A 22,158-nucleotide genomic window follows, 5' to 3' on the forward strand; every position below is an offset into this window, starting at 1 on the left:
GTTTAACATGGTCTCTCAACCACAACATTGGCTGCCATTTATTACACAGTCAAACATCGTAAGTAGTGAAATAAACAATGTGAGACAGCACACGGCAGTTTTTACGCCATACTGAATTCTATCAGTTAAAGCGCATGTACAGCCCCCTAATTCTAAATGTTTGTGTATTGTTATGTCACTAATTTGTGAAATAAATTTCACTGTAATCATGTGTCTCCTTGGTGTTGCCTAATTTTCACAGATGGTAGTGTAGTAGGAAGAATACATAATTAAATTTGCAGGTGATTTTTGGGTAGTACAGGGTGCAAAATTCAGCACACAGAGTGTCATCTCTGGAAGCAATAATGGCTCTAACATGGTAGGGCATCAATTCAAACTGAGCTTGAATGACAGATGTGCGCATTTAATTGCATGCTGTGTCAACTCCATACCACAGTTCATCAATTGTAGTGACTGCCAACTGTTGGTGTGCGCATCTCTCAGCAACTCACGACCAGATGTTTTCAATGGGTGAAAGATCTGGAGAATATGGACAAAATGTGGTCTTGTGTTAACTTGTCAGTAGATAACATCATGCAAACCTTGAAAAGAGATCACAGGCACAAGCCCAAACATGTTTGAAATGTAAGGCTGCTGTCCAAATTATTGGCTATGTTCACAAAAGGTAATCATGTTGTACACCCTAATGGTATTCAATACCATCACACTAACTGCTATGACCGTATGATGATGATGATGATGATGATGATGATGATCAATGCAGTCTAACAAAGTTTGTTCTCCTTGGAGCCTCCTGCACATCTGTAACTCATCTGAAAAGATGAAGTAACACAGTCCTGTGTCAAATCTTCTCATAGGACTCATCACTGTCAGCATGCCTCTCTCTATTGCCACACAGAGTAGTCACAATAGTTGCCATGCTGACAGTCTGTGGTGCTCCAGACATAGTCACATGGTCCATATGGGTACTTTTCCTTCTGCAAAGGAGGCCATTTCCTGACTCAACATATGTGACATGGCTGTACGATGCTGCATGACTGAATGTTCAATGACTGTCCTCTCTGGCACTAATGGTATGGGCTGTTGAGATTCTGAATGGTGTCGGATATGGGCCCTCTCGAACCCATCGTTTCCATATCTGCATGACACTTATGGGACCCTTAGAGCTGCAAGCAGCAGTATCACAGAATAATAAACCACAGTCTCGATAATCCACGATCCTGCTGCTGTCAAATTTAGATACACACTGGTAGATGTTTCTCCTTCTCACACAAGGCACAACCCAGTCTTGTCACAAACAACCTATATCCAAATGTGATTTCCCCACTGGGAAATTTTGAACTGTTTATGAGGAATCTGGATTCCTAATTGTGCTATCTGTCACACAGAAGCAAGCAGTTAATTGTCTGTGTTGACTTCATTGTAGATTTCTAAGGGATTCTGATAGGAAAAATGATCTGGAAATCTTATCTGGATCCTAAAATTTGATCTCAGTTATTAACTGTAGGACCCTAATTGATAATGTTTCATTTGGAGAACCTCAAAGCAAGAAAATAACTATTTACCCAGTAACAAATGCTATCTCTGATCATGACACACAGTTAGGATAAATAACATAGTGCCTTACAGTATGGATACCCCTTAGTGGAAATCAGTTAGAGTAATTAATGACTCCAGGACAAATATTCTTAAGAATAGTTTACAATAGATGACCTGGGATGAAATTTATAATGAAGAAAATTCTAACATAAAAGTTAATCTATTCCATGATACATTCATATCATTACTTGAAAACAGCTTTCTGCATACACTAATCAGAAAGCACATTAACCAGCCATGTAAAAAAACATGTGTCACTAGAGGAATTAAAGTGTCCTGTGAAAGGAGAAGGGAAATCTATCTGTTAGCAAGAACAAGTAGAGATCCTGCAGCAGATGCAGACTACAAAAACTACTCAAAATTACTGAGAAATGTTAAAAAACCAAGGAACATGCACACAATGTCATAAATCAGTAAGTCCACAGATTTAAGGCTATATTGAATGTAGTGAGTCAAGACAGGACAACCAGCCACAGAACAGGATAACACAACCAATCATTACTTAATTATGGTAGAAAGTATAGGGAGAAACAGTTCAATAGAAAGATCACAGCAGTATGTTGAAAAACTAACTATCATAAAATTCAATCATATGAATATATCACCAACTTATGCTTCTGAAATTAAGAAAATTATAGATTCTCTCACAAATAAAAGCTCATCTGGTTTTGATGGTGTGTCCAATAGGATACCAAAGATTTGTTCTCATATAATAAGGACATTCTTATCTGAAATGTGTAACGCATCGCTAACTTAAGGCATTTTTCCAGAGAGACTGAAATATTGTCATTGTTAAACCCCTCTTTAACCCTCTATGGATGTGTTTGACAAATCTGTAATGCTTACAGTACATTGCTGTATCTGCATAGTGAGAAGCATCTTCTCACAGTCGCTAGCAGATTCATAATGCTTCAGACTATAAGTATGGGATTTTATGATTCCCCATCAGAATTTCTTCAATTACTTGAACGACTGCATCTTGGGAGTTCTGCGTAGCATGGATGTGTGTATTTCAGTTGTTGCTATTTATTATTACTGATCCTGAAGAACATATCAGGCGTGATTCTTCAATTTCTCCAGGCGTATTTTATGATGAAATAAATCTCGGGTGAAGAGCCTGGTATGAGTGTGCATAGGACACAATATTTCGGCAATCGACCATATTGCCATCATAAAGTGTGCTGATGTACTGACCGGCGGTGGGCCAGCGCCATGTATATATAGGACAATCCCACTCCTGCTCCTCCCTCAGGCGCTTCCTACGAGTCGGTGTGGACGCGCCCCCGGTTGCGGTGCAGGTACAGCATCCGTTCTCCCGCCGTCTGGGCGCTGCATCCTAGGTCTTCTCGTTCAGGAGGGTCTGCCGGCACCGCTCTCGTTATTCTTCCCTCCTCCCTCCAAGTCGGTACAATCAGGAAAATATCCTTTTTCTTCTTAATCCGGGTGACCGCGGGTTCCCACGCCTTGCTAAGGATGTAACCGCTGTCACGATTTAGTTGTGGCTCCCTTACTCTGATCTCTATGGCTTCTTTGATGACACAGTCCCAGTATTTGGAAGTCTGTGTCAGGACTTTGGTTTGGTCATGATCCACGCTCTGGAATTCCGACAGGCAATACTCAGCGATTTCCGACTTACTGGGCTGTTGCAGTCTAGTGTGCCATTGATGTTCTCGGCATCGGTCCTCAATGGTACGAATGGTCTGCTCTATGTATGAAGAGAATTGGCAAGGTATCTGATAAACCCGATTTACATAGACCAAGGTTGCCCTTGACACTACCAAGAAGGCTGAAGGACAACCAGGCTGTGCACCCGAGATTTACTTCGTCAACATATAAGTTATCAACTTTAAATAAATGTTACTTGATAGAAGTAATTTTGAGGTATATCTGAAGTAGTTGATGCCCTGTGCAAAATGAACAAGGATGTAAGTTGATGAAAGAGGGGAGTTGGTGGAAGTATTGGGGAGTGAGTACCAGGTCACCAGCATTGTGAAGCCTAGTGCAGGGTTGGCTCAGGTGACTGACAACATAGGGGAGTTATGTAGGAATTTTACAAAGGAGGATCAGGGTAATAGTGGGTGGAGCAGGGAACAGTCTTGAGAGGGACAGGGAATATGAAGTAGGTGGTAACCTGGTAAAGATGGCTACTCAAACCGGTGGCACTAATGTGCATTTCGTGCAACTGTTTCAGTGTCATGATTGGCCTCATCCTAATGCAGCTGTTAAGTGTGTTAACATAGGGTTGGAAAGGGTGCTGATGGCAGAGGGCATGGTCACATTTCAGTGGCGCCAGTTGGGTCTATCAATAGATCAGGTTTCACTAGGCATGGCCTGCACCTCAATATGTATGGGAAGGGGCAGCTGACAAAGCTTATAGGTGACAGTGTAGTGGGTGGTGGTGGGATCACTCATGGAAAAATTCCTATAGTAGTTGGTGTTAGAGCTGCACTTTTTTTTTTTTTAGAATGAAGTCAATTGATAGGTATAACTGCTTAAAGGAAGTCCCTCTGACTAAGGGCTCACCTTCAGAGGATGTCATGTTTCAAAATAGAGAAGGAATTAGCATGTTTCATCAAAAAATATGAGGTGTTAGAGATAAAGTTAGTGAACTGCTTATAGATGTTGACTCTGAAATTATTGGTATTGGAGCACCACTTAAATAATTTGACAATTTAGAGGCTTCCTTTACCAGGATACAGATTAGCTGGCTGTTTTTCAAGGAGTTCCTTGCAGGGTGGGGGAGTGGCTATGTACCTAAAAAACAGTAGTCCATTTGAGTCCACAGTCATATCACAGCACTGCACTGAACAGATATTAGAATGTTGTGCAGGGGCAGTTGAATTTAGTGAAACTAAACTTCTCATTGTTGTTCTTTATAGGTCCCCTAACTCTGACTTCACAGCATTTCTGCTCAAGCTAGAGAGGATTCTTAATTCACTTTGTAGGAAGTACCAGACCTCAATATCAATTTGGTATGTGATGGTGCAAGAAAAAGGATGTTGGTAGATCTCCTAAATTCATATGAACTGATACAGATTGTGTTTTCTCCAACTAGGGTGCAGGGGAACAGTAGTACAGCCATAGACAATATTTTTATTCATTCTCCATTACTATATGGGCATTCTGTTAGTGAAAGGGTGAATGGCCTTTCAGACCATGATGCACACATTTTAACACTAAAAGGCTGTTGTACTCAAACAAATGCCATATATAATTACAAACTATGTAGGAAAGTTAATCCAACAGCAATAGAGAGTTTTTTAAACCTTGTCAAGGAACAAGAGTGGCAGGATGTTTACAGTGCCGATAACAAAGATGATAAATATGATGCTTTCCTTAACACATTTCTCATGCTCTTTGAGAGTTGCTTTCCATTATGACATCCTAAACAGGGTACTAGCAGTAATAGGCAGCCTGGGTGGCTGACTAGTGGGATGAGGATATCATGTAGAACAAAGTGGGAATTATATCAAAATGTTAGAAATAGCCACAACCCAGCTACAGTAGCCCATTACAAACAGTATTGTTAGGTGCTTAAAAATGTTATTAGGAAGGCAAAGAGTATGTGGTATGCAAATAGAATAGCTAATTCACAGGATAAAATTAAATCTATATGATCAGTTGTGAAGGAAGTATCTGATCAACAGCACACGGTAGACGATATAAAGTCAGTTTGTAGTAAAAATATTTCTGTTACTGATAAATCAGATGTATGTACAGTATTAAACAATAATTTTCTGAGCATTGTTGGTGAATTAAATAAAAATTTAGTTTCTACAGGTAATTATATAACTCTCATGGCAAAAGCCTTTCTGATATTGAAGTCTGAAATATTTCTCTGTGATACAGACAAGGGGGAGATTGAGTCAATAATTAAATCACTGAAAACTAATGACTCTCATGGATATGATGGGGTTCTAGCAGAATATTAAAGTACTGTGCTGCACATGTTAGCTGTGTATTTAGCCATGTTTGTAATTTTTCGTTTAGGAATGGTCAGTTTCCTGAATGACTGAAGTACTCAGTAGTACAGCCGCTTTACAAAAAGGGAGAAAGGGATAATGTAGACAATTTTGACCTATTTCTACGCCATCAGAATTTGCTAAAGTTATTAAAAAGGCTGTGTATGTAAGGATAATTAATCATTTTATATCACATGATTTGCTATCAAATATACAGTTCAGCTTTGGAAGTCATTTAACAACCGAAAATGCTATATTCTCTTCTCTCTGTGAGGTAATGGATGGGTTAAACAACAGGTTTAGAATGCTAGGCATATTTTTTGATTTAACTAAGGTGTTTGTTTGTGCTGATCACAAAACATTGCTCTTGAAGTTGGACCATTACGGAACACAGGGAGTAGCTCACAACTGGTTCACCTCTTACTTTAGCAACAGACAGCAAAAGGTCATTATTCACAGTGTTGAGACTGGCTGTGATGTGGGGTCTGAGTGGGGTACGGTCAAATGCGGGATGCCCCAGGGATCAGTGATGGGGCCACTCCTGTTCCTTATTTATATAAATGATATGCCCTCTAGTACTGCGGGTAACTCTAAAATATTTCTGTTTGCTGATGACACTAGCTTGGTAGTAAAGGATGTTGTGTGCAACATTGGCTTGTTTTCAAATAGTGCAGTACATGACCTAAGGTCATGACTTGTAGAAAATAAACTAATTCTAAATCACATTAAGACTAAGTTTTTAACAATTTCTAACACAGTATTCAACAAAAACTGGCGTTTTGATTTCACAGAATGGGCATATGATTAGTGAAACTGGACAGTTCAAATTTCTAGGTGTTCAGATAGATAGTAAGCTGTCGTGGAAAGTCCGCATTCAGGATCTTTTTCAAAGACTTAATACTGCCATTTTTACTATTTGAACGGTATCTGAAGTGAGGGATTGTCTGATCCAAATGCAGTTTTGACTTCTGCCGCGTATTAACCAAGTGAAAGCTGCTTATTCTTGGGAATAAGCTAATATTGTTAACAAGAAATGACACTAAGGAATATATATATATATATATATATATATATATATATATATATATATATATATATATATATATACTCTGTGTATAAGGGAAAAATGACACAGTGGGTTTTGTTTGTTAGTTTCATGTTCCATGAATCATTTTGCTTGACTCATTTTACATTCACATCGCAAATTAATTTCTAAATATGGCTACATGCTGTACAATTACAAGTGCCTTTTTTTTTAAATACACAGATGTTACTTAGTAATGCCTGATAACCACGTTTTAAACATTACAATAAAAGAAATTCTACTGTGGAATAGAAGGAGTTGTCAAGGAGAAACTTTTTTAGTTTGTTTTCAAATTTTGGTTTGCTGTGTGTCAGACATTTTATATATTCCTTAGTGTCATTTCTTGTTAACAATATTAGCTTATTCCCAAGAATAAGCAGCTTTCACTTGGTTAATATGCGGCAGAAGTCAAAACTGCATTTGGATCAGACTTCCTAAACTCTTGTGCAGAAAGGTGTGCAGTATATTGCTGCATCCGTTTTCAATAAGCTACCACTCGAATTCAAAAACCTTAGCAGTAATCCAACCGCTTTCAAATTGAAACTGAAGAGTTTCCTCATGGGTCACTCCTCCTATTCCATTAAGGAGTTTGTTGAAAAATTAAGCTGATTCCTGTTGTATTGTTGATTGTGTTTACTTAAACTTATGGATTGACATTTTTTGGGTTCATAAACATTTACTTTTATCTGTTATTACTTTTGTGTTTTAATTTCATGTACTGACACATTCCATGACTTTGGGGATTTGCTCCTCAAATTGATCCTATGGAACTTGATGTGTAAATAAAAATAAAATGAAAACCTCCTTCAAGTGTAGATACTGAATAAGCAAAGAAGTAGAAAACAGGGCATTCATCAATGCCAACTCCCCAAAAGGTTATTTGTCAGGACAATGTTGGGACATTGGCCAGCTGTGTCTATGAAGAGAGGCAGATTGCCAAATTGCAAAGGAAGTCATCAGTTATCTGTCATCAGATGTGTAACGTTAATTTGTGCATCGAGAAGAAATGGAACTGTCTTCTGGAGTTTCATAAAGAATAAAAACTATGAGGAACAGAAGTTTCAAATTCTTAAATATTTTCATACGTCAAAAAAGTATAAACATTATTATTCACAAGATAAAATTTAATTTATCGGTATCCTTAAATACCTAGTGTAACAAATATGTATCATTACAAAATATATTATATAAACATGACTTAATGGATTTTTAACAATATATGTTTATTTTGACCCTTAAATGACACCAATATAGAATTTACAACTTTTTGCCTTTATTCCTTCATAATTCTGTACATAGTGTGTTAAGTAAGGTGATGGGACCTGTCAATAACTACTGAGCTGCTTCACTTCTAACATCATTTTCTAGAATTTTTGAGAAGGTGAGAATCACAAACGGAAACACAAGAAATGGATAACAATGTTCTTAGAAGTATTGTTGACTTGTTTTCAGTGAATGATCTATCCCGCAATTTTCAAAAGACACAACACATTCAATTCTGCACATACAGGGGTACCATGCCAAAGATAAGTAAGTGTAACACATGGTGAGGAAATAATAAATAGGGTGGAAACTTCAACATTCTTAGGCACCCATATTGATGTGATTTTAAACTGGAAAAAGCAAATTTTGCAACTCCAAAAACAACTTAGTTCTGTCACATTTTCACTTCGAATCACTTGAAAATCATAGGGAGAGACTAATCAGTAAGTTGACATATTTTGCATATTTTTAGTCAGTAATGTCATATGGAATAGTGTTGTGGGGTAAATCCTCTTTAAGAAAGAAAGTATTTGTTGCTCAAAAACATGCTATAAGAATAATATTTAGTGCTCCTCCAAGATCATCTTGTAGACATCTGTTTAAGGAGTTTGGCATTCTGACTACTGCTTCACAGTACTTTATTTCCTCGTGGAGTTTACTGTAAATAACCCACTACAGTTCAAGAGGAGCAATGGTGTATATAATTACAACACAAGAAGGTAAAATGACACTCATTACTCCACATTAAAGTTTCTGTAGCACAAAAAGGGGTTCACAATGCCGCAACAAAAATTTGTTACCGCTTACCAAGTGATATAAAATGTCTGACACACAGCAAACCAAAATTTGAAAACAAACTAAAAAAGTTTCTCCTTGACAACTCCTTCTATTCCACAGTAGAATTTCTTTTATTGTAATGTTTAAAACGTGGTTATCAGGCATTACTAAGTAACATCTGTGTATTTTAAAAAAAAAGGCACTTGTAATTGTACAGCATGTAGCCATATTTAGAAATTAATTTGCGATGTGAATGTAAAATGAGTCAAGCAAAATGATTCATGGAACATGAAACTAACAAACAAAACCCACTGTGTAATTTTTCCCTTATACACAGAGTATAAGCGGCATTACTCCTACCTACTTTTCCAGTTTCATTGAAATGTTAATCATTTGTATATCCAAGCATGTAGTGTACTTCATGCCAGTTTGATGTTTGTTGGAGTTTTAATAGCTAGTGGACCACATAGGTTAGCATAGGATGTTTTAAAACATTGCTTTATATTGTTTCCATTATTGCACAGTTTTGCCTGTAAAGTCAGTTTCAAATGTTTGCCTGGAATACATACAGTATGTTGTCATAAGGTTTTAATTATCACTTCAAAAAAATAAAGTTACATAACTGAATGTTTGTTTGTTTAAAGGTACATGTCACATTCCTGGTACACATAAAAATTTTTGTGTCACAGTACTGCAGTACGGTAGCGTGCCACTGAAGGATCCAAAACAAAATGACATTGCTTACTGATAAAGCGGAGCATTGTGTGGTAATTTGTTTCCAGAACAGTGGAAATGTTGCATCTGTCTCAGATCAATCCAGATGACTTCTTTAGCTGGATTTTTGCAGCACTGTTCTCCTTCAAAATGAATGGGCTGCAGCAATGTGTTTTCACTCCTCTAGCAGTGTGCTATAGAAATGTCCATCTGAAGTTTATGTTCACTCGAATTTCTAAGTGCATGTAGTTCCGCATAAGCCTGGCAGATGTCAATACAGCCTATTTTGCCGTTGGTAGTAACTCCATTCAACTTTCTCGATGCTCGTTTGAGCATTTTGTGCTCAAATTGCCAGGCCGTCTACTATAGTTACCTGAGTTACCTGAACATCCATTGTATGATTGAGGTGCATGAATATGAGATGAAGGACAGTGCAAAAGTAAAACTTGATTCAAAAGAATAGATCCTGAGTGTGAAAGGTGAAAGTTATCAAAATGTTCGGAAGAGATTTTCATTAGTGAATGATAAAGATGTCAGTTACATGTATCGTCGCAAATGCTTTGCTCTCCTGTCTCTACAGATATGCTGCCGCACATCTGAAGGCACACATCTGCAGAACATGACAAAGTGTAAGTTCTGAAGCATTACCAGTTTCAGTGACAGTTATGGCAATTTAAAAGGTGCATAGAAACTTGCACCACAGATCTTCAGCCATTTACATTAATATTAGTTGTAGGATTTTGTGCTTAATGTCAGGAGTTTGTAAACATCAGTTCAGAATTGGGACACATAGACATCTCCAACATCCTATGACAGTGGCACGAAACATCGAGGACAAGCTGTTGAAATATGGGGGAGTATGACACCCAGCATTATCCAGGTCATAGGTGTGAAAGCATGTGGATGTACAGGGAATTTATGGAGCTATAAACATTGGAAAACGTGTTACCCATCTATTACTGTGTCTATTACTGTGCACTTTTTGTCAAGATTCGGTGGAGACAAGAACTAGAATGAGGAAAAATTAGTCAGATTGATTCGAGTAAATTACCAGCATTTTAATAAGATTTCATTGCCACTCAGCAAGGTGCTAATGTATGCAAAGCATTGCAATCCTTTCAGCATTATGCATGCATTTGAAGTGTTTTTGAACCCAGTCCTGAAACACATGTTTGACAATGATTATTTGATAAATGAGGTTGCATTGGTTTATTCCATTACTTATGCCGCCACAGATACGGTCTGTTTCATGAAGAAAACTGGTGACATACATTCGATACAGACATGCTTGAAGCAAGAAATGGAGAGTACATGAAAAAGCGTGTTTTGAATCTTACAGTATGTAGTTAAGCAGCACAATAAAATCATTCCAATGGTTCCGCAGAGAGGCAATATGATTTTTCATTACAAGGCCAACTATCGTTACAAAGTTGTTCTGTGAAACTTCGCAGTGTTTCCAAATTTTTGTTATTGAATAAAACAACTTACTTTCTCTTATGGATAACTATGATGTTGCAGTTAGACACTGTCACCCAGGAATATACATCTACAGCATAACTAAATTGTTCTGAGCGTAGTTCCATTGGCTGATGAGAGTATGTCAGTAGCAATACCACCCTGCAGACACACGGAGCTGCCACTAAAATGGTTTCAACAGCAACACGGCAAGTGGAACAGACTGGGTGGCCTCTATCCTCACCCACGGCACCTCATTTGACCATAGCCAGGCTGCTTCCAGCAATTGTACTCTAGTGTGGTGAGCTCGAATGATTATTAGCGAACAAAATGCCCTATTTGCAGACCTCTAATGTGCTACAGTGTTGTGGCATGGGAATTTAAATGTGCACCAGGACCAGACAATATCTGTAAACATACAACAAATTAATTACATAACTATTTTTAATGTGATAATTAAAACTTTATGATTACCTCTTGTACCAATTATTTAACATAGTTAAAATATGAAACAACCATTGGTTCTATAGTCTAAAAATTAACAAAAAGATGACTTACATAAATACATCCCATCAACTGGACACACCTGGGTTAGAGTCCAACAACTCTTCAAATCACACAACAGTATAAATGTCAGAGGTTGCCCTAGCGTGCAATAAAACTTAACTTGTCTACAATTAAATGTGGTAGGAATACGACAAAAGGAATCCTCATATAAAGATGTGCACCGAGTTGCTGACCCTTCACTCACGGCTCTAGGTGGTGCCGCCTTCGGTCACGCATACTGAGGCTGCTGCCAGTGGGCATAGCTGTGGATGGCTGGACAATGGGCTGGGGATGCTGGATACATCCAGCATGTCCCTCGTGTCCCCTGATCGGTCCACTACATTCCTTCCCAAATAACTATTTAATTGTAGACAAAATATGGGTTACACTCAAAGAATTAGTATCTGAGACAATTGAGTGATTTATGCCAAATAAATTTATAAAAGATGGTAATGATCCCCCATGGTACACAAAACAGGTCAGAACAATGTTGCAGAAGGAAAGAAAAATGTATGCCAAATTTAAAAGAGCACAAAATCTCAATATGACTGGCATGTTTTACTGAGGCTTGAAACTTCAATGCATTGCAGACTTCAATGCAAGAAGCTTTTAATAGCTTCCACAATGAAACTCCCTCTTGAAATATGACACAAAATCAACAGCAATTATGCTCGTATGTAAAGTACACCACCAGCAACACACAATGAATACCTTCACTGTGCATACTAATGGTAATATTACCAATGACAGCATCACTGAAGTAGAGATATGAAATATTGTTTACTGAAATTCCTTCACCAAAGAAATGAAGTAAACATCCCAGAGTTCCAATCAAGAACAATTGCCAACATGAGTAACTTAGAAGTAGATATCCTCAGTGTAGTAAAGCAGCTTAAATCACTTAATAAAAGCAAGTCTTGTGGTCCATATAACATACCAATAATGTTCCTTTCAGGGTATGCCAATACAATAGCCCCATACTCAGCAACCATAACTGCTCATTCATTGAAAGATTCATACCAAATGACTGAAAAGTTGCACAGATCACACAATTACTCAAGAAAGGAAGTAGGGGTAATCTGCTGAATCACAGACCTATATCACTGACATCAGTTTGTGGTAAGATTTTGGAACATATACTGTGTTTGAGTATTACAAATTACCTAGAAGATATCTATTGACACATAATCTGCATGGATTCAGAAAATATAATTCTTGTGAAATACAATTAGCTCTTTATCCTCTCGACGTAATAAGTGCCATCGACAGGGGATCTCAAATTGAGTCCACATTTTTACATTTCCAGAAAGATTTTGACACTGTTTCTCACAACAGACTTCTAATCAAATTGCGTGCATACGGAGTACCACTTCAGTTGTGCAATCTGATTCATGAGTTCCTATCAGAAAGGTTACAGTACATAGTAATCAATGGAAAATCATCAAGTAAAACAGAAGTGATATTTGGTGTTTTCCAAGGAAGTGTTGTGGGCCCTATGCTGCTCCTAATCTATGTAAATCACCATCAGTAAACCCACCAGAAATCAAAAAGAATCGCCAAATGATTGAGACACGATATCTGTATGGTGTGAAAAATGGCAATTGTCTCTGAATAAGGAAAAGTGTAAGGTCATCCACCTGAGTATGAAAATAAAGCTGTTAAATTTCAGTTACACAATGAATCATACAAATTTAAAGGCTGTCAGTTCAACTAAATACCTACGAATTACAATTACAAACAACTTAAACTGGAATGATCATGTAGATAATGCTGAGGGGAAGACAAACCAAAGATAGTGTTTTATTGACAGGACACTTAGAAGATGCAAAAGATCTGTTAAAGAGACAGCCTACACTATACTTGTTTGCTGACACAGTCTGCATGGATTCAGAAAATATCATTCTTGTGAAACACAATTAGCTCTTTATCCTCTTTAGCTCTTTATGCTAGAGTATTGCTGTGTGGTATGGGTACCTTATCAGATAGAATTGATGGAGGACATCAAAAAAGTCCACAGAACAGCAGCTCATTTTGTATTATTGTGAAATAGGGGAGAAATTGTTACAGATATGATAAACAAGTTGGGGTGGAAATCATTAAAACAATGGTGATTTGCTTTGTGGCGAGCTCCTTTCATGAAATTTCAATCACCAACTTTTAATGAGAAAATATTTTATTGTCACCAACTTAATCAGGGAGAAATGATCATCATAATAAAATAAGAGAAATCAGAGAGAGCAGCAAATGGTTGCATGAACAGGACACAGAAGTGAATACTATTTAAAAAACAAACAAATTGAAACCATTTCTGCCTGACAAAGCCTTCTGCCCACACAGACAAATTTCTGAGTAGAAAGTATGTACGTGGATGGGTTACATTTATCAAACTTTGCTGTAGATTGGGGTTTTAAAAAGTCCAGTTACATAAATAACCAGAATGAAATTATATCTGCAAAGATACAATGTCTTTTTTTATTTTTAAACCTACAGACACATTCCACACTGTAGCGAGTTTTAACAAATATGATTCATAGAACCTGCTAAAAATTAAAACTAAACTACAATTTTTATGTCTTTTAGCATATTGGTAATACTGTAATTTTCAAACAAATATTTCTAACGGATATCAACACTTGTTTGGGTTGCACAGAAGCGAAAAACCTGACAAAATTTCTACTTAGTCTCTGTAAAAGCATATCATATTTAATACTCTCAAATCAAAGCAATTCCCTAGAGATTGTCTTCTCCTGAAGCATTCTGAGACTAGCCAAGAGCTGTGCTGTGTAACCCACCATTACAGAAAAAAGACTGCTTAAAAGACAAATGATGAACAAATGTAACAACTCTAGATCAATCATATTGATTGTGCATTTCACCTACATCTCAACACCTTGCTAAAACTTTCAATTTGCCATTGTAACTTCTATTTTGCTTACATTGTTTCAGGAGCTGTTCTGTTTGACAGAATATTTTTGCCCTACATCACCTCACACCAGGAGGTGCCAATTCAGATGGCTCTCTTTGAAAACATGTGAGAGGGACGATGATGATACAAGTACAGTCTCCAAGTTCAGGAGGGCCTATCTGAAGAAAGGTGCTCTAATCTTTGTCTGCGAGAGGATGAGAACAGTGGATTGGCTTACAGAATTGGTGCTGAAGATATCTCGATAGAAGGAGGTGAAGCTGCTGGTCCAGACAGTGGTTGAGCTCTTCAAGTCCATAGAGACATGATTGGAGTACCAAAACTTCCTAAGGACACTCCTCCAAAGACTCTTCTGGAGAAACTATGGGCACAGAACCATTTGGTCTTGACAAAGAACTGGAGGGTAATCAACCATATGGTTGTATTGGATGGTCTAATCTTTGTGGTGGAAGTTGCTGAAGAATCCCTGAGGGCAATGCAAGAACAAAACCTGAAACTTTTGTTAGGGTCCTCACAGGATAATCGAGGACATTGGAAGTGGCTATGGGGGCAAGAAGACAGCTGTAAGTGTTGTAGATAAACCTGTAACACAGTAAGGGGCAGCTGCCACCTGAGTTGTCTTCTGAGAGGAGAGGAGGTGGATATGGACCTGACCCGTGAACTCAATTTTTATAAAGGGATTGATTTATGCTGGAAATCTAAGGAACTACAGAACATTCCCCGATGTCAAGAATGGAATTACAGTCATTACAATGATGGAATTTTGTTCCATGTACTTACTGACCATCAAGATGAAGCAGCAAAAGGAAGGCAGCGTGAGGAAAATTGCACTGGTGTTAGCTTACTGCCCTTAAGAGGACACTGCTTACCCTTCCCAGGAAGTGAGGAGACTGATAGACAGCTGTTCACAGATGAATTAACAACTGTGTATTGGTTGTCATGCCAATGCCAACAACCTGGTGTGGCGAAGCAGCTACACCAACAGCAGAGGTGAGTACCTTCTCAAATATTTACTCAAGAGTAACATGGAGATCCTAAATAAGGGCAGAGAACATACCTTCAGGAACATCAGAAGGGAAGAAGTAATTGACATAACTTTTGGATCCATCTTAATGGGTAGTTAGCTCAAACAACAGAATGTGGTGTTGGAGCCAAACTTATCTGACCACAAGTACATAAAGCTGAGGTTGACATGGATGCTAACAGACCATGGCCTATAGGAATCCTGGGACAACAGAGTTGGATTCGTATAGGAGAGACAAACTCACACCTACCTGAAGTCAGAACTTTAATAAGGAATCTACTAGATCTTGAGGAAATGGCAGACAGAGTGACATCTGTCATTATGAACTTGAACTTAGAAAACTGTCTTATCACCAACAAGTGCACGAACAGAAATGCACATTGGTGGGACAATAACCTGAAAATGTAAAGGAAGTAGTTAAAAAGACAGTTTAATGCTGCAAAAAGGAAAGGAAAACGGCCAAAAAATTGGGAGATCCTTACCAAATTATGATTAAGCGAATGAACCTATCATCCTGGAAGGTACTCTGTGATAGATGGAAGATACAACTATGCAACACTTCATAAAATTTTCACTAAAATACCAACTAATCCAAGATAAGACTCTAAAGAAGGAGGATGGTGAATATACAAGGACAACACACGAGATACTGGATGTTCTCAACACTCACTTTTCTCAATGCACTCTGGAAGATAACACAAACCAAGATTCAGTCCTGGGAAGGTACTGGTTTACAGGGAGCCGAAGGGAGGTCTGGGGATCTGCCACAGCATACATTGATTTAAAAACAAGAACAAAAAAATTCAGAGGGTGGTGAGAACATTTCAATCATTCAAGACACCAGGCCCTGGTGGGATCTTTCTGGCTCTACTGCCAGAAGCAGGAGAGGGAATAATTAGATTCCTAAATAGATTGTTTAGAGTCTGCCAAGCAGCAGGAGTCATTCTGATGAGGACATCCTTAGTGGTGTCGAAATCTAGGTCAATGTATCACAAAGTTATTTGCAACCACTTGGCAGTATGAGACCTATATTGAAACTAATATATGGTTCCTGAGAAACAGCCATGTTTAAAACTATCATTCTTAATGCTTGGTAGATGGTGAAGGTTGTTTTCATTCTGAAGTCAAGAAGAACTGATCTTACCATAGCTAAGGATATGAAACTGATCAGTCTGTCCTCCTTTCTCTTAAAAGCATTAGAATAACTGGTTAATATGCATTTTAGGGAATGAATGTAAACCACTGTGAGTATCAGCCAGGTAAATCATGTAAAACAGCATATCACCAACTTGCTGGGAAGGTGAGAAAAGCACTACACTTTCAGGAAATTGCTCTCTGCATTGTCCTGGAGATCAAAGGGACTTTTAGAATTAAGATCTTTGAACACATGCTTAGAGTTACAGAAAGGCACACAATTCACTTCGAACAGTGTACCAAACCAGTGCAGGAGACAGGATCTAAGCATCTGTCCCAAGAAAACTTTTGTAGCACCGTTCATGAGGAAGCATATCCAGGACATTTACTGGAAATTCAAGTTCTTCGACATAACTCTACCAGTAGAGGAGGTAGTGAAGTATCTAGGGGTAAAGCTGGAAGTGAACCTATCATGGACCCTCACATAAGGAATGTGTGTTCCAAGATGAAACATACTCAAAAACTGGATATACACCAGTGTAATAAGACCTATGATAATTTATAGTGAGACAAATTAGAACAGAAGATGGCTGCTAAGGAGCTTGGCAAGGTGCAGACACTGGCTTAACCATAACACAGAAATAGCAGCACACCTACTACTGGATTGGAGAAGATGCTGGACATGCCCCCATTACAACTGCAGTTAAAATGGAGGTAGCAGCAGTTGGTTCCAGTCTAAAACCTGGAAATAATTCATTACCAAATGATATCTGGAATCCTACACCAATATAGGGATTGTTGAGGAAATTCCAGATGACTATAAAATAGCTTCCAGCTGTTTCAGAAAACCTTTCAGTGAAACAACTGAAAGTACAGAGCACTGGAAAAATGAACCACGACACCATGCAGGAGAGTGAGTTTGTTTTACTAATGGGTCAAAAACAGACAAAGGAACTGGGGAAAGGGAATACGGGGTACAGTCTATGCCAGAGAATGCAATCTCCCTACAAAAGCTGGCCACGGTACTACAGGCAAAAACATCCACTATCAGGGTGTGCGTGGAAGAGAATTTGCATAGGTGCTACACAGATTGTAGCAACTACATTTATTCAAACAGCCAAGCAGCTCTGCAATCTGTGTCAGGCCCTGCAATGAGATCAAAGGTGTTTGCAGAATGTCACAAAGCCCTTCTATGGGTTCCTGGAAACTCAGGAATCAGTGGTAAGAAACCAGACGATAGGCTGGCCAGGAGAAGTATGACGACTCCTTACTGGACCAGAACCTGTCGTAACCATCGTCTCTCACTAAAGTGATGCTTAAATAAAAACTAGATCAAAAGGAAGCATGTAGAATATTGGACTATGACCCAAAAACCAAAACACGGCAAGCTACAGTAAACTCATGGTAGGACTAACAACAGGCCATGGGAACTTTAAGAAACATCTACAAATGATGGGTGTAGAGACAGACACTCTTAGGTGTAGGCTATGTGGTGAAGGTGATAAAACTGCACCATACCTAATCTTCCAGTGCGAAGAGTTATCAGGTTATCAAGTCCTGAAGAAATTGTGGCTAATAAACAACTACTACTAAAAGGCTTCCTATTGCTCTTTAAGGGTACTGGCTGGCTTTACTAGTGTCACAGGGAGTGAAATCAAACAATAAATCCTGTTTCAGTGTGGGCAACAGTGGGCTAGGACTTCTGTTGTTTTTATCTCCCTGTTCAAATCATTGTCTGTAACTTCACATGCCACATGTTGAACACAATGTTTCCCTTTATTCGAAAATCTATTACCGTGAAACCCATGTTTCTTAAAAACACTTCGTTTAGGCTTCATACTTTTTGAGAGATTTACCAATCTGTTCATCACTTTTCCTTAGAAAAACGTTAGCACTTCGACGTACAACGCATGTTTATACTATGAAGCAATACGCTACTGTTTTTGACAGTGCTATCAATACAAACACTTAATTTAACCTTTATAACACAGCAATCCACATCCTTATAAATAAAAAATTACAGATTTTATTAGATTTTGAAGTAATGCACATAAAAATTTGAACATTTTCAACCAGTGTAGATTATATTTAAAAAAATAAAATAAAATACTTCCCATGTGGGTTTATAAGTGATATATGTATATCATTTTATTCGGAAAATTACAAATTTTATAATGAGATAAAAATCCAAAAACGAGAAAAAAAATTTCCATTCTGACTCCTCTTAACTATACACAAATAGGTAGCAGAAATCATGAAATATGGAAATTATTCAAGCAGTATCCAAGTTGCAAGAATTTCACAATTACACGGATGGCTCACCTTTTAAATTCTTCAATATAGTATGCTATATGATCTGGCGTGACTGTGCGATGATGAGCCATATCACAATGGTTGGCTAAAACCAGAACAGGAATATGGTTTGGCACTTTAGGCAGCTCCCTCTGAACATAATCAAAAGTCCTAAATGGAACAGAGAGTGATTTTTTTAGTCATTCTAACAGTAAGTTTTGGTACAATACTTATAAGTTTTGACAAAGAACAATATCAAGACTCTCCATATATGTACAATACTTCACTCACCAACTTTTTGTTATATCCATCAACATGATCACTCCATTAGTTCCTTTGTAAACATCAAGAAACTCTGCATCTAATGCAGGCTCTTCTGGAACCTCTAACTGAGCATTATCCAATTTCAAACCATCAAATCTAGTCTTCTTTTTCCCTTTGTCTACAACATCCCATACTTCTACTTTCACAACATCATCTGTTGCTTTGTAACTCCACTGAATGCAAGCAACCTTAAAAAAAAAGTGCCCAGTATAAATTGTTTTAAAATATTTATGTTCATTAGTATATGAATCAAACTAAATAATTCATGTGAAAATGCAACATTATTTAAAAAGAATTCAGCTGCAAACTTATGCTATCATTCATAACACAAACATATTTGAAATCAAACTACACAATTTATTTCTTAAAAAGTTTTCCAGTGTTAGCATCAGTATTTGTTAATATTCTTGGATACAGCAGAAATAATTCATGCAATTCAACAGAACTGACCACAGGACAGCTGTCTTAGGCAATATATTCTGAACTCACACAGCAGTTAACGAGTGTAGCATGAAATTTACACTTTCTACAATCGTATAATATGAGACCCAAACAAACCACTTGAATGCCATAATTGAAAGACTCAGACATTTCCTTCACTTTAATGGGTCACTGTTTGTGGATACTAGATCTTTTGTCCTATCTCCAAGTTAACATGTCTTCAAGGAAGACAACCCTCTGAGAGGCATTTCCACTACAGCACAAATAACATCAGCATCTGCACCTGTATTCACAACAGTATTACTTTCCCATTTCTCACTGCAGTTGTAGATGCCGTATGAAAAAAATTACTGCCAAAATTGTTTCTGTACACACCTTAATCTATCAAATTTGATTTCTGTGTTCTCAATGGGGTACACATAGAGGGTGGAACAGAAATTCTTAGATATTTCTGTGAAGACATCTTGTCAAATTTTTAAGTGCGAATTCTCACATACTGTATATCTGCCAGTAGGACGTACTAGACAAGTTTCTGTCTGCGTCCATAATGCTCATACATCATACCGTGAAAATGAAATTGCCACAAGTCATGAAGCTCTACTTCTTGAAATATATAACTGACAAAGTTAGTTATTTAATAACTGAGCATTACAAAGCAAGAACACTAAATGTGGTATAGACCAGGCTTTTCATCACTTGCAAATAATATAATCTTTCTTACAAGTCTCTTATTCAAATTTCAGAATTATTAAATTAACAAGATCAGAAAAAGGATATATTGCTATTCACCATAAACGTGACATGTTGAGTTGCAGACACACACATTGAAAACACTGTTACACAGTTGGCTTTTGGTCAAAGTTTTCTGCAGATAGGAAAACATTCACACAAGCAAGCACAGCTCAAGCACACATGACCACCATCTCCGGCAGGTTGGACCAGAATGCTGCTGTAAAGTTGAATGAAAGCTGCAATCTGGAATGGGGCGGTGAGGGGGAGAAGAGTGCTGTCTGTCAGGGCATCGAGGGACAAGATGGAGGCATGAAAAGATTGCCAGGTGCGGTATTTGGAGGCTCTGGTGAAGGGAGGTGAACCATGCTCTGGTCCACAGTAGGGCATGGCCATTCATCCTGGTGGACAGCTTGTTGTCAGTCATACCAATACAAAAAGCTGTGCAATGAGTGCAGCAGAGCTGGTATATGACAACATGGCTGCTTTCACTGGTGGCCTGGCCTCTGATGGAGTAGGATAAGCCTGTGACAAGACTGGAATAAGAAGTGCTAGGTGGGTGGACTGGGAAGGTCTTGCAACTGGATCTTCCACAGGGATACAATCCTTGTGGCAAGGGGTTGGGGGTGGGAGTGGCATAGGGATGGACTAGGATGTTGTGGAGGTTGGGTGGGCAATGGAACACCACTTTAGGAGGGATAGGAAGTATCTTGGGTAGGATGGTCCATAATTTCATGCTGACATAAAATTAAAGCCCTAGCGAAGGATGTGGTTCAGTTGTTCCAGTCTGGGGTGGTACTAAGTGACAAATTGGACACTCATTTGTGGCTGGTTCTTAGGGGTGGTGAAAGGATTTGGGTGTAAGGGGGAATGTCACAGGAGATCTGTTAGCAGACTATGTCTGGGGATAGTGCCTGTAAAGGCCTTGATGAGGCCTTCAGCATATTGGGCAAGGGAGTTCTTGTCACTGCAGATATTCTGTTCCCAGGTGGCCAGGCTGTATGGGATGGCAGCTGTCAAAGTGAAGGTACTGTTGGTGGTTTTAATATGGACAGAGATGTGGATGGAGCTATCAGGGAGTAGGAAAATTGAGGTTGAGGAGGACCAGGTGAAGTGGATGGGATAGAAGGTGTTGAAGTTTTCAAGGAATGAGCCTAGGGTGTCTTGACCAGGAGCCCAGATCAGGAAGATATCATCAATAAACCTGAATCAGACCAGGGGTTTGGCATTGTTGAAGGCTAGGAAGATTACCTATACTTGGCCCATAAACAGGTTGGCATAGGAGTGTGCCATGCGAACACCCATGGCTGTGCCATGGATTTGTTTGTATGCTTTCCATTCAAAGGAGAAGTAGTTGTGGGTTAGGATCAAGTCAGTAAGGTGTATGAGGAATGAGGTAGTGGATTTGGAGTGTGAAGGACATTGGGAAAGATAGCGTTCAGTAGTGACAAGATAATCGGCATGAGGGATGTTGGTGTGTAGGGAACTGATGTAAACAGTAACAAGTAGGGACACAGGAGGTAACGGGGTGGGGATGGTGGTGAAGGTTGGTATCTTTGATGTGAGAGGGTAGATTCCAGGCAATTGGTTGAAGGTGTTGGTGAATGATGGCCAGAATTCTTTCAGTGATGGCACAATAACCAGATACAATGGTGCGTCCAGGATTGTTAGGTTTGTGGATTTTGGGGAGCACGTAGAAGGCATGTGTGTGAGGCATTATGGGGGTGAGGATGGAAATGGGTTGAGGGGAGAGGTTCTGGGAATGGCCTAAGGCTTTAAGTATGGACTGTATGTTATTCTGGACTTCTGGAATGGGATCACTCCAGCACAGTTTATAGATGGAGGTGTCAGATAATTGGCAGAGTTTTTCCACCAGGTAGTCACTGAAATT

At 38.5% G+C, this 22,158-nt stretch overlaps 1 protein-coding gene across 2 annotated transcripts in view; it reads right to left on the reverse strand.

Annotated features, from left to right (window-relative positions):
• The window catches only part of LOC126248012 (rab-like protein 6), a 196,228-nt gene that overhangs the window by 102,907 nt on the left and 71,163 nt on the right, over window positions 1-22,158 (reverse strand). For both annotated transcript variants that reach the window (XR_007545398.1, XM_049948596.1), the window contains exons 4-5: window positions 19,065-19,285; window positions 18,804-18,944 (exon numbers count right to left, since the gene is read on the reverse strand). Coding sequence is in view for 1 of the 2 variants with exons in the window: in XM_049948596.1 (XP_049804553.1) it covers window positions 18,804-18,944; window positions 19,065-19,285 (362 nt within the window). In the remaining variant the exon portion in view is untranslated. The remainder of the gene's footprint in view (window positions 1-18,803; window positions 18,945-19,064; window positions 19,286-22,158) is intronic.

The sequence above is a fragment of the Schistocerca nitens genome, chromosome 3, assembly GCF_023898315.1.
Source record: "Schistocerca nitens isolate TAMUIC-IGC-003100 chromosome 3, iqSchNite1.1, whole genome shotgun sequence".
Taxonomy (NCBI): Eukaryota; Metazoa; Arthropoda; class Insecta; order Orthoptera; family Acrididae; genus Schistocerca; species Schistocerca nitens.